Genomic DNA, 17,515 nt, shown 5'->3' with positions numbered 1-17,515 from the left:
GATGTACAGTATATATGTGCATGTAGCAAGATTTATATTCTCAGTCCTCAGCTATATGAAGAGCAGGATGGGACACCAAGTATGTTTAATATATATATATATATATATATATATATATATATATATATATATATATATATATATATATATATTTACAATTGCAGTAAGCATCTTCATGAGTGATTAAGTGTAGCTTGCACGAAGTCTTTAAAGGACAAATCAAAATGAGATGATTGAGAAATTGTATCTTTTTGATCTTTACAGTGTGTTTAGATTATGTTTATAGAGCTGAAACCAAGTTTTTGTGTGTGTTGCAAAATCTATGTAGCGTGGCTATGTAACTCTCACTTATCACTGTCCTTTAAAAAAAAAGCATGTAATGTACTGAGTTCCTGACGAGCTCCGTGTGTCGTTCGGCTGTGGAGTATTTGAAATAAAAATCTCTACCATGCAAAGTTTTTTTGCATTATATATTATATTTATAAAATGTCGGCGCCATCATTTAACTAGGTCGTGGACTTTGAATATTAATTAGATACAAATTGCGCATAAAGGTATAATATTTCTGAGTGAAAGCCTGCTGACTGAACTTCATATTTACTTTTATTTTGAAAACCCACTCTTCTTTTCGAGGCTTCGCGTGGGCTCTTATTGTGAAGGCTGAGCTCTGCGCCTCGGTGTGAGGTGTGGGTGTTTGGCTGGAGTTGATGCGGCCACAGGCTGCAGTATTTATAACACGTGAAGCCGTCGCTGAAGCGGAGTTCCGCTGCTTCCAGAGAGCCGCTCATCCACCGCTGCAGACCTCACTCTGATCCCGGTAAGCCGACCGATGAGCACCGCTGTTTGTTAACCCTCTGTACCGGACTACCCCAGCCTCTTCTCATAAAAGCTGGATTTTAAACGGGACCGAGTAGCTGCTGCGGGGTTATTTTGTACTTAAGTATTCCAGTTATTAGTCTTTAATAAGTATTGCAGATTTTTAGTTACTTATTTACTTTATTTAATAATAAATAAACACGCAAACTCAGAGCAGGTTACATTTTGGTTCCTGTAGCTCTCTTCCTCTCTTACACTTGCAATGATTTCATTTACACTTAATCTGCAAAGCAGCATCTTGATATCCGGAGAGGAAACTAGGCTTAAAGTTGTCCGGGGCGTTGGCTGTCTGTGTAATATGTGTGTGTGTGTGTGTGTGTTAGTGTCAGTCTGAGTGCGTGTGAGCTACAGTTACATGCTGACTTGTGAAAGCCTGAGCTGCTCCTGAAATCTGTTTCCAGTTAGGAAGTCTGACTTTTTTTGTTGTTTTTTTCGTCCAATGATGGAACCTCTGAGGCCAAAAAATGCCTCTCAGAGGTCAATTAAAATTCTTGTACTGCTATTTTTCATTGTCCAACGTTTATGCGTGTGCGTGTAGCCATGTAATTGATGCATATGCTCTACCAGCTGGATTCAAGCTCCCCGGACTTTTTTCTTTGGTACTGGTGTGTTAACACATGTATCAAAAATGCCATGCAGGCTTCAGTTCTAAAAATAAAGCTGAAATACTGACACATGGTTAAATAAACAGTCACAATGTTATGTTGGTATGGGGAAATGATGCCTTTTGTTGCTGGATGATGGAGTACAACATCACTCCCTATTGTGAGCAAACACACAGACAGTGTGTAAAACCAAATCCTACCTTCCACTGCCTCAAACACACACACACACACACACACACACACACACACACACACACACACACACACACACACACACACACACACACACACACACAACTGTGGGGAGTTTTCAGTTGGATTCTAAGCATGTTAAAGAAATTAGAGTGAGCTAGTCCCATTAAAGACGTCCCAGCCCAATAAAACTTTATGCTGCTGGTCTTCCTTCACGTCATGGTAACTCCCTGTTGTGTTTTGCCTGTTGTGATTTTAATAGGATTGAATGTAAATAGGTGCAGACACTGTGGTCTTCTGTTTTTATTGATCCCCAATGGTCACGTGAACACTAGAGTTTAGTTTTTAATAGAGATTTCCAATGGATAGCATGGTAGAAACAGAAAGCTTCCTGTGTGTGTGTGTGTGTGTGTGTGTGTGTGTGTGTGTGTGTGTGTGTTGCCTTTTGTCCTGCAGCCAGTAAAACCTGTTGTGTTGTGTTTGGGTGTGCTGACATTGATCAGGGGGTGTGGAAACTTGTCTCATGCGAAAGGAAGAGGGCCACTTTATTAGTTACAAATTTCCTAAGTTTTCAATTGTAAATTGATGGTTTCTTAACAGAATTGCTTTTCCACTCCACTTGAGCACTCACCAAGTGCTTTAGACAACGTGTGTCAATCTAACATTCACACTCCAATGAACACATCAGGACCAGCTTGGGTTTCAGTATCAAACCACCAACTGTCTGATTATTATTTAACTTGCTCTACCTCCTGAGGCACAGCCATCCCAACTGCACCTTAACACAAATATCTAATCTGCCAATCACATGGCAGCATCTTAGTGCAGTTAGGCAGGTAGCTGTGGTCCAGACAATAACTTAAATCGCTTAGATCGCTTGTTATGCCGAAGAGCATCTCTGAATGCACAACACATAGAACCACAAAGCAGATGGGCTACAGCAGCAGAAGACAACACTTGGGTGCCACTCCTACGAACAGGAAACTGAGACTACAATTCACGCAGGCTCACCAACATTGGAGAGCCTGTCTAAGCCTGTCTTAAACTAGTCTAAGGAGCTTGGAAGAAAAAGCAGTTCTGTAGGGAATATTTCCCAGCTGGTACTAGCAAGGTGTACCCAATAAAGTAAGGATATCTTAAGGAAAAGGGGAAGCAGTCTTCCCACTTATCATTAAGTAAGAGTGACACCACTCTCATTCATACATTTTCTGTTGAATAAAAAGCTAAGAGCCAGGAGGTTTTAGCTTAGCCATAAAGACCAGAAGCAGGGAAAGGACAACTTTCAGCTGCTCCCTTTAGTGCTCACCACAGTGGAGCATCTGCTTATATCTCACCCTAGTGTGGATCTGGTTTAGGGGGAAAAAAAGAAAGAAAAATCAACCATCGTCCCCTCTGATGCTCACTAATGACTGCACAGTTGTTAAAGTCAATCAACAAGCGTACAGTACAGTATTCCTAACTCCGTGCAGTCGGCATCTAACATCACATCCTATAGATAGAATTGACTTTTTTATTTAAGGATCAGTTAGATTATGCGTATAAAAATGTTTTTTTATTTATTATTATTTTATTTGTTGTTTATATAACAGGGGCTCCACATCCGGAGTGGATGCAGCGAAAATGTTGCCAAATCAAACATGCAGTGACCCTTTGTGAATATTGTTAAAGCATGTTGTGGGTTACTCATTTATGCTCTCCCTGACTCTGCTATGGTTGTTTTAACCTAGAGGGAAGCTACACAGCGCCCTCTGGTGGGCAAAGTATACACTGTCAACACTAATAACACATTTGAAGGGTGTTTCTTCCTTTTTTATCTTTACTTTTTAAATTGTCATTTATAAGCTATCTAAATATCAGATACCAACAATTACATAATATTGACAGATATATTGGCCATAGCAATATATCAACTGGGTTGTAACTTTGGTGAGTTCACTGTAGCTTATTTAATTTTAACGTAGTTATTTTTCATTTAGTTTTTTTAAGCAGTAGAAAGAGCCATGCTAGTTGTTTCCCCTTTCTTGTGGTCTTTATGCTAAGCTAGGCTAATCCTGGTTTCTGACAGACAAGACACTTGAAGTATTTCAAAAAATAAATATTCAAAATATTCCTTTATCTAATATTCTCCAGGCTAGAAAATTTAATTAAAAATAAATCTGAATGAAGACTAGGAGAAATATAGCAAACAGCAGCTGAACTGTTGAACTTATACAGGAACTGTTTGGATGTTTAAAAATGGCTCGACTCATGTGAGGAGTGGCTGGAGTAAGAATCTGGAAAAATGGTTAGAAACGGAGATTTGCAGGGATTTTCTTGGTTGGAGATTTATGAGGGTAGACTGGAACAGTTTGGAGACAGGAGAACCCCTGAGACTACATGAGATAATTTAAACTTTTACGAGTAACTTGGAAGTCTTCCCAGCAGGACTGCTCTGGTGCCAGAGTGGAGAGGGTCTTACTGTCACACACACATGGAAAATGTCATGAAAACTGGTCAGACGTATTTTAGCTCCTGATTTAAAGGTCTTCTCGGTTACTGAGTGGAGAAATGAGTGCAGAAAGTGGAGTGTGTAACTCAAGACAAAGCGAGGTGGGTTAAGTGGATCTAACCAGAAGCTTCTGGTAAAGCCATCATGCCTGTCTTGTAGTAGCGGGACATGCTGTTTCTTTGACCTCACTCAGATCTGTTGTATCAGCTTTATCCCACTGTCTGGAATGCAGCTCTCAGCCGGGCCAGGTAAAACAGTCATTCAAGTTTTTCTTTGTGGCCCGCGCTAGAATACAAATGTTTAGCTGAACTTGCTGCCCAGCTTTAATCACTAATATGTTTCTTTTTCAGCCAGAATGATTGGGATCAGTGGTGGGAGCACTCTAACTGCAGTGTTGTTAGGCCACGATAAGGCTATAGTGTGATCGTTAAAGGTGCTCTAAGAAATATTTTGCTTGGTGAATATAGCAGAGGAAATGAATCCAGTGAGGTATCTGCCAAATGTGTAAACTCACTGAAAGAAAGCACTTCTTTTGCAAGAGAAACCATCTGAACAACAATATATGGTAATATGGTTTTCTCTTTGTGTCCAAGGTAGTTGTATACGTATGTAGTTTATAAAGCAAACCAGTTTGTGAACATTGCATCCTAATGAGGGCAGCTTCTGGTCACGGTGCTGCGATGCATTCTTTTTGTCTGTTGATTTTGTTGGTTTCAGACACGGACACACCTCTTTTATATGGTAATCCAAAGGACTTTAACCAAGTCTTTAGAACAACCACCTAACTGACAAGGGCACCAATCAGATTGTTATCTTTGTTTTCTTTAGTCAGCCAGAGACTTGTTGCCACTTAAACTTGATACAAGGTCCTTCAGATATCGCAGATGAGATTGCCAAATCCTTTTTCATCTTCTTTAAATCATTTTATTACTGTTGTAATATGTTGTAATGTGTTATTACCTGTGCAGATGGTTGCTAACGTCAACTCTCTCCATGAAAATGAAGAAACTTTAAGAAACTTTTAATAAATGACCAGTAACTTTTGAATTTCCATATTTTCACGCTACAGGTGTTAAATTCTAAGTATTACTGTTTGCTTGTTACTATTGTTGCCATTAAAATAACACAACTTCAACCAAGTAAACAGAAATGGACACTTTGTGTTTTGGAAACTTTAATTTATATAAACAAAGCTGCAGCTACTTTTTGAAAACGTGAATTCTCTTCACTTATTTTTATTAAACAACCATTCAAGGTTTTATTCATACAGGCCTAGAGACCAGTTGGCAACCTCCTGGCAACCACCAGTTGCTAGGGAAGAGTGTGTATTTCCCAGCCAGTTGGTGATGAGGTGCATGGTGCTGCACAGAAAACCACCTTGCGATTGCTTTAGTCACTAACAGATTACCCAGGTTGCATGAAGTTTGTACAGAAGACTTGTCTGCAAACACCAACTGCTCCTAGTGCAGTAGTGAAAGTGTGAAAAGTGTTCTGCAATCTGTAAATGGAGACATTTTCCCTTCAAAGTAAATGTGTTGGTTGCAACAATGAGCACATTTACTTTGGTTTCTCAAAAAGAGTTTTACTATCATGCAGCTGGTAAGCATCTGCAGGTAAATTGGTGTCTTCCATGCAAACTATATGCAACCCGGGCAATCTGCTCGTGACCAAAGCAATCGCACGGAAACTTTTGGTGCCGCATTCTCTTTTAGACCTACCTAGAAACATACAGCAAGCTACACCAACCTCTTGTCAACAAGTTGGGGAATGCAAATTTTTCTTTAGAAAGGTAAAACTGAAAACTAACTAAGCCTATGTGACTGAGACCACAGCTAGCTAATCTGCTTTAATGCTGAGGTTTAATAGAAAAATGAACATATTGTGAAGATAGGGGAGAAACTAGAACTCATGGAAAAAAACCCACATGGAACCACAGGGATAAATTCCACACATAAAGGTTTAAACCCAGAATCCTCTGTTCCTCATAGTTTATTCATCGTCAGGCCGTTATCACTGTTAATGTAGACGTAAGAAACAAGATTGCTTAAATGCCTTTATAGGTTAATGCTGTGGACATTTGCAGTCTCAAAAGTTTCACTTCCTGCTTATGCAGAGGTTAAAACATATTTTTCTAAGCAAACTTGCACGATGAATTCAGACTTGAGGCCCCTGCAGGCAGTTATTTTGTGTTAACTAAAAAAGTGTCACAATGATGCGATACACATCAGTTTGCTTGTGTTTTGGGTAGATTTAACTTTGCAAAGCAAAATGTTACCCAACTTTTTTCCCCCACGAAGTTAGTCATTAAATTGCTAAACTTTTAGACTTCCACATTTTAAAGGTCTCAAGCTTCTCAACAACTGCAACATCATTAAGTCATCATTCATGCCTCGCCTTGATGTTTAAACAATGAGTGACTCCTTATCAATACTCAGGATTTTTCCTGCTGTGCAACCAGAGGAAAGTCTCATTTCTGAATCCAAGTGTATGATAAGAATTTGTTATCTATCCCATCACTAAAATCTGCATAGCAATGCCACAATAGGAGGAAATTGGAACAACAGACATGTTAAGGTTAGCAGAGCTATCTGCAGGCTGCAGAGAAGTACTGGCTGCCGTGCTAAGTCTGTGATTTTTTAAAGAAAAGTCAGCGCTGAGGTCACACCTGCAGCACATACTGAGCGACGTAAGTTGAGCCAGGGTCTGTGGAATCTGCATTAATGACATATGAGTTTAACACAGTCAGTCTGTATGGACGAGCATATTAACAGTTCACTCAGTGTGTGTGTGTGTGTGGCTGAACTGTGCCAGCTTCACAGTTCTGATGGAGACTTCCTGTTTCTCATTTTTCCACTACATTCTTGAGCGATAAGCTCATGCCAACACACACACACACACACACACACACACACGGCTGGTACACACTCTAAAATAATCCACACTATGTCATGTTTGCACTGGCAGATTTCTTGTCTGTCTCTGCTTCTTTATTGCGCACTCGCTGTCTCTTTCACATCCCCACACGTTTGCCTGATTTTCTCCTCGTCCACATGACATGATGTCACCTTTCCGCGCTCTGTGCTTACACAGTGTGGAAGGCTCGGGTTGGAGGAAGTGCTTCAACTTGTAACCGTCACACTAAGGTGGCTGAAACTTTAACCGAAAGAGGGGAAAAGATTCAGGGTGATTTAAAACTAATGCAGCCGAAATCCACTCCCACTTCTCTTTATTCCCTGAACACTCAGTCCATGAAGGATTAAGGATGACACTCTTCTTATTGTTAACAACTGCCATAAAAAGACCAAAACCAACAATGAACCGTTTCTACAAACATGCCTGGTTATCTTAACCCTGTCATACTTTATTTTACAGCACCAATATTTTTAGAAACTACTAAAAGTGAGACAAACCATGGGCCCTGTCGTTCCTCTGACTCAATCCCACACACACAATCCTGCATTTATCTGACTTTAAATAGTTCCCAAGAACACATAATTTACTCTGATTTATTGTCAATAAGAAAAATAAAGACTCACACAAGCCTTTACCACCAGTGCCTTATGCCAATGCCAACTAAAAGTCTTAAAAAATAAAATTTACCAAGTGTGGACAAACTAATGTCACTCCATGGAGAGCTCCACATTCCCACAATGAGCTTTCTTTGGCTGCAGCACTGCCCTCAACTCTGCCTTTAGCCGTGACTGCGTGACACAGCCTAATTTTTCCGTGGTGATCTGACTGAGTTTCGTATTGGCCGCTTTAGCTGGAAGAAAACGATGTGTATGTGCTGCAGTGTTGTTACACAGTGCTATTTATTGCTGGAAAACAAAGTAAAGACGTGCAGCAACAGTGTACTCGGAGCTGCCTGATGTCAGTTACACCTCATTTGTTTTAGTCCTGGCTTCCTGTCAGCCGTTGTTTAGCTCCCATCAGATAACAATTTCACGGTGCTCATAGCCAAGCATCAATACTGCCTTCTATGCTGTTACTGAGCAGAGTTCTGTGTCTTTGCAAAGTTCGACTCTGCAGGTGAAAGCAAAAATGAGAAACGGAGCAGGATTGAGAGCACTGGAAATCTTAGCTGAATCCTTATTAGTTTGGGAAGAGAAGGAATTAAAATGTCAAGAAGCGTGGAGGGAAAACAGGAGGTAACAGGTAAATGCCAGACCTCACCTTTATCTGACAGGACTTGCTTTCTTCCAGTGGAGACGGATGAGTAACCTCTTCACACCCAGTCACCAAATAAACCAGACAGCTGCTGGTTGCTCCATTGAGTAATGATTGAGGCGGCCACCGAGGGGAAGATATATGTCCAGCTCCACAGTTCGGAGCTTTATTGTCTGTTAAGGAGATGAGACCACAAAGAAGTTATTTAATCAACTTTATTAACCACAGCACCTTTAACCTCTGCCTCATACGTCTGTCAAAAAGCAGCCTGAGACTGGATATTAAATTAAAATCGGGTTTCCTTCCAGACTTTGTGAAAATGTTCATCTGCTTGTATTTGAGACTTTGAATTATGCCATAAAAATGTGCTTTCATGAGCATTCCCAGTCTGAGGAAAACAAAAAGACTTGTGTTGAAGGTTTAAATCACTTGCAAACAAATGAGCTGAAACACATTAAAAATCATTTTGATCAGTTTCGATTATGTCTCACTGACACTAGCAGCTCATCCAGATCCATCGCAGTTCAGCGGGTATTCTAATGTGTGTGAAGTTCACAAAGAAAGCGTTTAGTTTGCTTGTCATTGCTTAGATTTATTGCACAAAATAATGACTTCTTAATAGATTCTAATTTTCAAGAAGGCTCGCAAACCGTTCTATCCACGACAAGTTCATCCAGAACACCACCCAATCAAAGTGCTCCAGCATTCACTGCGTCCATAAAAGGCATGAGCATCATCGTTTCACAGGATACACAGTGACGACGCCATATTTCAAGCTGTCGCATCATTTTGTATCTTCTGATGTTTGATCTTCATCAGCAGTAAGAATCTGATGGGTGGTTTCAGTTCAACTTCGTTCACTACACCAGGAGCAAAATTAGGTGTAACTGAATAATTCAAAGCATGAGAGTTATGTTTTGAAATGAAAAGAGAAAAAGAAAATGACAAATGTTATCTTGAACATATTTGGGTGAAGACCCATCGTATGTGAGTTTGATTAAATTCTGGTTCTCATCAGTTGCGGATGGACGACGGGCGCTTCACCATGGCACGAGCTGATGAGTCTGCCAGATGAGCTAAAGAACAGATGTTTGAATGAAAAGGTCAAGTTATTCAAAAGTGGTATTTTAGCCATGATGAAAGTGTGGCCTCTGTGGAAGTGAAATGATAGTCTATACTATTTTTGCACAGACTCTCGAGGTCCTACGGGATGATCGTTTTTTTATGATTTTGTATGAGATGTCTGCTGATGGCTTTGTTAACCATTCCCTTTGGCACCATCATTGGGCAAAAACGTCACTTTTTCCTGTATAACCACTAATTTAGCTGTGTTTAGAGACATTTAGCAAAACATGTTAGTGTTATACTCGCTAAACATCAGCATGTTACCATGGTAACATTACTGTTGAGCTAAAAGCACTATTGTAATTAAGTAGAATGTTTAAAAAACTGCTCATTTTATCCCAATTTGAAATGTTTTCAAGTTGCAAACAGTTTTTCTTGTGATGGCCACTACACACTCAATAATGCCTATTCAGCCAATCACATGGCAGCAACTTAATGCACTTACGCATGTAGACATGGTCAAGATGACCCGGTGAAGTTCAAACCGAGCATTAGAGTGAGGAAGAAATTTATTTTGGTGACTTTGTTGTTGCTGCCTGACAGGCTTGTTTGAGTATTTCAGAAACTGCTGATCTACTAGGATTTTCCCACACAGCCATCTCTAGGGTTTACAGAGAATGATCTGAGAAACCGAAAATATTCATTGAGCAGCAGTTCTCTGGGGTAAAATGTTAATGTCAAAGGTCAGACGAGAAGGTCCAGACAGCTCCAAGCCGATAAGAAGGCAACACAACTCGTTACAACAAAGGTATGCAGACGAGCATGTCTGAGTGCACAACACCTCAAACCTCGAAGTAGATGGAATACAGTAGCAGGTCACACAGGGTGATACTCCTGTAAGCTAAGAACAGGAAACGAAGACTATAATTTACACAGGCCTGCCAAATTTGGACAATATAAGACCAGAAAAGTGTTGTCTTGATTCCTGCTGAACATGCCCTACAAAGGGCAAAGATCAGCAATTGCCAGACCCAGGCCCAGCCATACACACATGTGCGCACACCACTCATTTATGGTGGTGTCAGCCCCCCGAGATGTCAGCGAGCAGATGCCTCCCCGAACTAGTACCGAACCGAACGGGGTCCAACCTAGTACTAGCAAGAGGCACATAATAAAGTGACTAGTAACTGTACATATAACAGTTGCACAACAGTTAAATGACCTTTACATTTGATGCACTACAGAAATGGCTGGTGGACAGACTGGGAAAGGAGTTTCCTAAAATGAGAACTTCCTCGTGAATGTGTGCCGACATGTCGCTCCATACAGGAGGTGAACACTATAGTTTGTGGTTTCTAAGGGAGTGGTTCATTTAAGAAGTGGAGTGTGTGTGTGTCTGTGTGTGTTGTCATAAGGATGTCAGCGTTCCTGATCTCACCACATTAGTCATGCCAGGCATTCCTTCATGCGTTCACCACACTGTGCAGACACACATGGACACACACACTTGTCTCACAGCAGTTTGTGAGAATTCCTCGTGGTCAGGCAGCATGAACCTGATGTGGGAAATAAGTGAGTGAACAGACTGTAGAGATCGCTCCTCTTCCATATTTCCGTGCCTTTGTGTAGCTGTGATTTTAAAAAAATACATTTTTAACCAACATGTTGTTTATTATTTACCGTCTGAACTTCTGGCCCTGTAATCACAGCTCTGTGATCAGATTTATGTTGGTCAACGTGGTGATTTTGGTTCTATGTTTAGGGCGTTTATGTGTCCTGTATTTTAGGGAGAGTGAATTCTGGATTCTGTAGTGTGAGAAATCAAGTGTGCCAACGTTTGCGGTGCTGCTCGTCAGCATGATTAAACAAGAACTAGCAAACAGAATTTCAGAAAGCTTGGTGCAGATATGACGCACGGGCAAATGAAGAACCCATTAGGATTTGATATGGATCCAGATACGTTTCCTTGGAGACGGGGCACTGACTCATAGAGCTTCTACTCTCCTAATGACCTTCTTGGTTTCCTCATTCTCCATTAAAGTAACAAATGTTGGTCCTCAGGAAGGCTACAATTGTGAGATTCTACTAATATTACTAACATTAATATTTGCAATTAATAATAATAGAATAATAGATAATTAGATAGGTTTCACTTGGCTGAAAGGGTTGCCAGGAGAAAGACTCTTCTCTCTAAAAAGATCATAGCAGCATAATGTAGGTTTTCAAATTTGCATCTAAATAAACCACAAAACGTCTGGAATAAGATCCTTAGGACAGACGACGACAAAGTGAAGCCATCTGGCCACAATGCACAGCACCACATCTGGAGAAAACCAAACACAAACAAACTGGGTCATGCAAGAGGACAATGATGGCTGAAAAAGAAAAGAATCGGTGTTTGGCTTTATAATGCATGGCATGGAGTGCAATACATGCATCTAAAATATTGTGGAGTACAAGAAAGTAGTATTACACAATACAAGTACCAACACAAACTCTCACATCTGGACACGTCCCTGAAACAGGGCAGGTATACGGCCTGGGAATACAAAGATGAGGATGGATAGATTACTAGAGGAAGGAAGAGGAAGTCAAGAGCAAATAAAAGCCTAATTCATCTGCCTCCCAAATCAGCTGTAAAATTTGCTGTCAAACTTATCAGTTAGGAGCTGCTTTAACAGGAAGAGATAAGATGCATAAATGGAGAGGAAGCGAGCGCACCGCACAACCACTGTAAACACAGGTACACAGAAACACTGACAGATACGTCATTGTGTATCCACGAAATCAGCTCGAATAACACACAGCTCACACGCAGCTGTGAGCTGACAGAATCCCAGTTCAGCCTCTGATTTCCTCTTTGATGGTGTCTTAGTTTCACCAGCTGCTCAAACATCCCACAGAGCTGAGCCGCGGTGAATAGTTATGGTCTATGTGCTCTGTGGAGAAATTTCAGCTCCGAGCAATCCGTGTAATCATTTTTGTCTCATCTAACTTTTTTATGTTTTTCAAAGATTTTTGCACACAGAACATAAGAAGAAAATAACCTGATGGTTTGAAGAAGTGGTGGAAAATGGAAGTTGCTTCCAGAACTGTTAGAAAGAAATTATTTGATTAATGAAGCACATGATCAGGAGGCTCATCCATAATGAGAATAAATAATTGCAGCTGGATTGTTTAAAATGAGCTCATGCTTAAAATTTTGTGATTGGTTTTAAAGATGTGTTGTTTGGTGAGGACCAAAAGTTCTTAATTGAAACCACAAACGACTAAAATCCATTTTGACCCATGAATCATAAAATATGAACCGTTATCTGTTGTCATAAAACAAAACAAGTGTGGTGTTTACCGCCGTTGCTGGGCAGAGCTTTTACTTCCTCCCTCCGTTCTGTTCTTGCTGCAGGTGGGACTGTATCCTGACGATGGCGGACAGCTCGCAGTGTTTCTACTGCCGCGAGGACCTCGGGGGGAAGAGGTTCGTCCGTAACGAGGGGAGGCCGGTGTGCGTTCGCTGCCACACAAAGTTCTGCGCCAACTCCTGCGCCGAGTGCCACCGTCCCATCTCCGTGGAAACAAAGGTGTCTTATCGAGCTGCATTTCTCTGTGTGGACTTAGAAGTTTTGGTATTTCCTGCCACCTGCGTCCAGCTGTCATCCAAAAAAACCCTCCAAAAAATCTCTCCGTTTTCCTCCATCAGGAGCTCAGCCACAAGGGCCGATACTGGCACGAGGAGTGTTTCCGCTGTGCAAAGTGTTACAAGCCTCTGGCTAAGGAGCCCTTCAGCACCAAGGATGACCGCATCATGTGTGGGAAGTGCTGCTCCAGAGAGGATGCTCCACGCTGCCACGGCTGTTATAAACCCATACTGGCGGGTACGACTGATCACATTCACACCAATGCTCTGTAGAGGGTGGCCCACTGATCTGCTTGTCTTGTGTGATTAAAAAAACCAAAGAGTTAGCTGGAAAAAGTCATTTTCAAAAGAGTTTCTTCATCAGAACATCTAAATATATACATGATTTAGGGCAGTACGGGTGTACTGACTATTATAGTGTCAAACTATTGTTAAATAAAAGGACTCATGCAGGCCTAAAAATGTCCTCTATACTACTGTATTTATTCAGCATTAGCAGTAATAATCCTTCTCCTCTCCCCTGCAGGAACAGAGAGCGTGGAGTACAAAGGGAACTCGTGGCACGACGAGTGTTTCACCTGTTACAGCTGTAAACGACCAATAGGATCACAGAATTTTCTCTCCAAAGGAAGTGACATTTACTGCAGCCCCTGCTATGATGACAAATTCGCTAAACACTGCGTGAGCTGCAAGAAGGTAATTTCTCTCACACAGGGAACCAGGCCACCCTCATATCACCAAGATCACTTTGAAGTCACATTTTTATAGCAATTTTAGGCACGCTGCCATTTAAATGTTTAATTGTGTTCATTGTTTTATTTTTATTTGCTTTGACATGTCAAAATTCCTTTAATAAGCAGGCTGTAATAGTGCAATAATTCATAAAATCTTAATCTTTGGATACTTAGGATAATTTTTTTTCTGTCAGGGAAATCTGCAGCCTAATTGCATTTTAGCCTTTTACCCCATTACACTAATGACTGACCAGATTATTAATAAATTATTGCTTCATTTGTACTTTTAACTCGACTATTTAATTCATACCAAACTATGCTAAATGTAACAAATGTGGAAGCCACTGTATCTCACTTGGTTGAGCAGGCGAACCATGCAGTATGTCATGGGGCTACTGCAGAGGCTGCTTACAGCAACCTGCTTGTTCTCTTAAGTTTCCTGCCTTCTCTCCACTGTCGTCTCTAAATCAAGGCTAAAATAAACCCAAGGAAAATATTTAAACAAATCTCGGATGGAGATGTTATTTTAACAGTAATTAAACTACTCAAAGATTATTTTAATTGGATGGTAAAACATCCCTTAACTTCTATCTCCAGCCTATAACCTCTGGAGGAGTGAACTACCAGGACCAGCCGTGGCACAGCCACTGTTTCGTGTGCAGCTCCTGCGCAAAGCCTCTGGCAGGGACGAGTTTCACCAACCACCAGGAGCAGGTCTTCTGTGTCGACTGCTACAAGACCTCCGTGGCCAAGAAGTGCAGCGGCTGCCAGAACCCCATCACAGGTTAGCTTTATACCTGAATTCCTTCTAAACACCAGCGCTTTCACAATGAGAGCATGTTCTCACTCGTTAGTCTAAGTCTTAATACAACATGGTGTTTGTTTTGTAAGTGATGGCTCTATTAGAGTCAAAAGGAGGTTAAAGCAGGTGGCACTTTACCATTCGAATGACATCTTAGCTGGTGTAGTGCGCAGTATCTGCTGTGTCCATAAAAACTCAGCTAAAGTGTTTGCAACAAATATTATTGCATCACAGTGGCTACATCCTTCTTTCATATGCAGTCTGTGATATTGCAGCATGAAAGACTGGACCGACTAACAAGTAAACACAGATCTCAGCTGAGATCTGAGTTCTTAGTTAAACTCGTGGCATTAAAATAAACACAACAGGTAAATGGAAGCTGTACCAGAACCATAACTATGACTGAGTGCACTCAGCTACCAGGTAAGTAAGAAAGAAAGGGAAGTTTGTCTTTATAGCACTTTTCCAGAGAAAGAATAGTTAAATGCACATGCCAAAAGCAACATAGGCACACAAACACTACGCAAACACCTGCATGAACAGATGAGTTTTAAGCTGCTTTTTAAAGGATGACACAGAGAGTCAAAGGTGCAAAGAGAGGTGTAGGTGGGGGGGACCTCACACCATGATGTTAAAAAAAACCTAATAACTATTTGAAGATAAAAAATTAAATCTTTAGATGATTTTAAGGTGTTTTGTAACTTTTCATCTGACGGATCCAGATGTGCTTTAAGGCAATTCAAATACAGCTGATGTCTTTACTGATTAAGACCAGCAGGTGGCACACAAAGGTAGACCAAAGACACGGTCTAACTCCCCTCTGCTCTTCTCTCCTCTCAGGTTTTGGTAAAGGGGTGAATGTGGTGAACTATGAGGGCAGCTCCTGGCATGAATACTGCTTCAACTGTAAGAAGTGCTCCCTCAGTTTGTCCAACAAGCGTTTCGTAGCCAAGGGAAAAGACATCCTCTGCACTGACTGCGGCAACAAGTAGAGACGGACGACTTTATGCCCGTTTCAAAATGATGTAAACCTATTCCCCTGCATTCTTCTCCTTTCTATCACCAAGCTGGCCTTCACTTCCTGTCCGCTCCGGCATTATATCCCCTCTGATAATAATGTGAATAATGAAATAAAATAAAGTAAATAAATAAGGTGATAGAGTCTACAGTGCTCCCCTTGGTAAAGCAAATGTGTTTGGCGAAACAAAGCACTCAGACCATGACTCTGCTGGAGGACGGGTTAATAAAATAATAATAATAATTTAAAAAAAGAATAAAAGGATGTAACCTTACCTGTTTGTTTTTTGTTGTTGTTGTTTTTACATGCCAGCAAGCATCTTATTTCAATATTCTGTTTATTATCCAGCTGAAATCTTGGAAGATTAATTGATGTGAGTACTTTAACCTGCTCTGATGTTAAGTGACGTCTACGTCTGAAAATGAGAAACTCTGAGTCCGGCAGCGGCACGTGTCAGACTTGTATTACATTAAAATGTGTGAGCTGGTGTTTTGAACCACTAGTAACAAGTTTTCACAGGAGGTGACAGGAGCCTTTTCTCTCTGTCCAAATGTAAGAGAACAGTATTTTTACCAACAGCTACCCGACTCTGTTGTTAGAGCTGCATCATTCATTCTTATTCTGCTAAAGCTAACCTTCATTTACTGTGTTGTTAAAAGCTCAGAAATCAATGCGTGTCATGTTGCAGTCGGTAAATGATAAAAAAAAAAAAATCTAAGGTTGCTTAAATTGCAGCGTTTTATTGTTCATGTGTCCGTATTTAAGTTTTAACTGCTAATTGATATTTGCTTGTTGTATTTTTTACATAAATAAAATTTGTAACCCTTTCACTTCTAAATAAAGATAAAATCTGAATAAATGTTGCATGTTTCTGTGAAGATCAAAGCTCAAATAAACTTTCTATAAAACTGAGAATGACTTTTTCTCTTTTTGATTCAATTTCTCAGTTTATTTTTAATGAATTTGTTTTTTTGTTTTTTTTTAACTTCACATTTTATACGGATGGTTTTGTTGCACAGGGACAGATACCAACCTACTGAAGGCCATGCATGTAGCCTTGAAAGAGTAATTAGGTCTTCATGTTCAGGTAGTGTTGACAGAAAGCAGTGCATGTTTGTCAGAGCTAATTACCGTTTCACGTATGCTTTTGTGTGGCCGTGATTTTTTTCCTCCTACACTTTTATAGATTGACTTTTTGTCCCACCTGCACACACATAATAGCACGAACCGACCAATCACAGCCAGACAACAGCATTACCTGCTTCACGGTCACAGACAAAGGTTTGTGACTTGATTTTTATGCATCGTCTCAGAGCTTGTTTAAAACCAGTGATCTGAGACTTTGCAGGATGAAGTGTAGTTGCTGAGAATCTCGACCAGGATTTACTTTCAGATTCATCTCCTGGCTTTCAGGCGATTCTGTCGAAGGTAAGTTCTTCACTTATGCTCAAAAACTTTGATAAACTTTGATGCTTCTAATAATTCTAATAATAAAAATACTTTATTATACAGTTAATGCACAAATAATAGTGTAATTATTTAATTTTATTTTTCAGATTTCATCATGGTCATCCTTCAAAATTACCTGAATGTTTTTTTCTCTCTGTCTCTGCTGGGCAGCCCGGGTCCTGCTAAAGCAGACGGTAGGAACAACTAAAAAAATGGAAAAAATACAAAAGAGATCACAATTTATTTGATCACAAATCATGCTTGCGTATTACTTGAAGCCACGGTTCTGTGAGAAAGTCAGCTGATTGTAAAAAAGTCAAAATCATCTAAAACAAACCTCACGTATATCATGTAGAGCCATTAAAGACCACAAGGTGAAAGGTGGAAAAGCATGATGTAATACTGTAGACAGTTTAACTGACTCCAGATTCAGCTCCTGCTGACTAAATAAGTAAAGAAGAAAAAAATGTTCTTCACACGTTCCT

General features: G+C 40.4%; 1 protein-coding gene across 1 annotated transcript; it reads left to right on the top strand.

The window, feature by feature from the left end:
* Positions 1-666: 666 nt before the first annotated feature.
* On the top strand, positions 667-16,487 carry LOC309715064 (four and a half LIM domains protein 1-like). The gene is made up of 6 exons (XM_082547873.1): positions 667-817; positions 12,797-12,971; positions 13,091-13,265; positions 13,554-13,723; positions 14,359-14,545; positions 15,404-16,487. Exons 2-6 carry the CDS (start codon positions 12,816-12,818, stop codon positions 15,553-15,555), a joined length of 840 nt encoding a protein of 279 aa, XP_082403999.1. The 5' UTR covers positions 667-817; positions 12,797-12,815; the 3' UTR covers positions 15,556-16,487.
* Positions 16,488-17,515: the final 1,028 nt, after the last annotated feature.

This window comes from Aulonocara stuartgranti, assembly GCF_965226115.1.
Source record: "Aulonocara stuartgranti genome assembly, chromosome: 10".
NCBI lineage: Eukaryota > Metazoa > Chordata > Actinopteri > Cichliformes > Cichlidae > Aulonocara > Aulonocara stuartgranti.
This window is presented reverse-complemented; position numbering and strand designations above follow the sequence as displayed.

Bases quoted from the DNA above. Each gene is read 5' to 3' on its own strand.
- LOC309715064 (XM_082547873.1), top strand. From the start codon at position 12,816: ATGGCGGACAGCTCGCAGTGTTTCTACTGCCGCGAGGACCTCGGGGGG. The intron at 13,266-13,553 runs GTACGACTGATC...TCTCCCCTGCAG, and splicing joins TTATAAACCCATACTGGCGG to GAACAGAGAGCGTGGAGTAC. The intron at 14,546-15,403 runs GTTAGCTTTATA...CTCTCCTCTCAG, and splicing joins CTGCCAGAACCCCATCACAG to GTTTTGGTAAAGGGGTGAAT.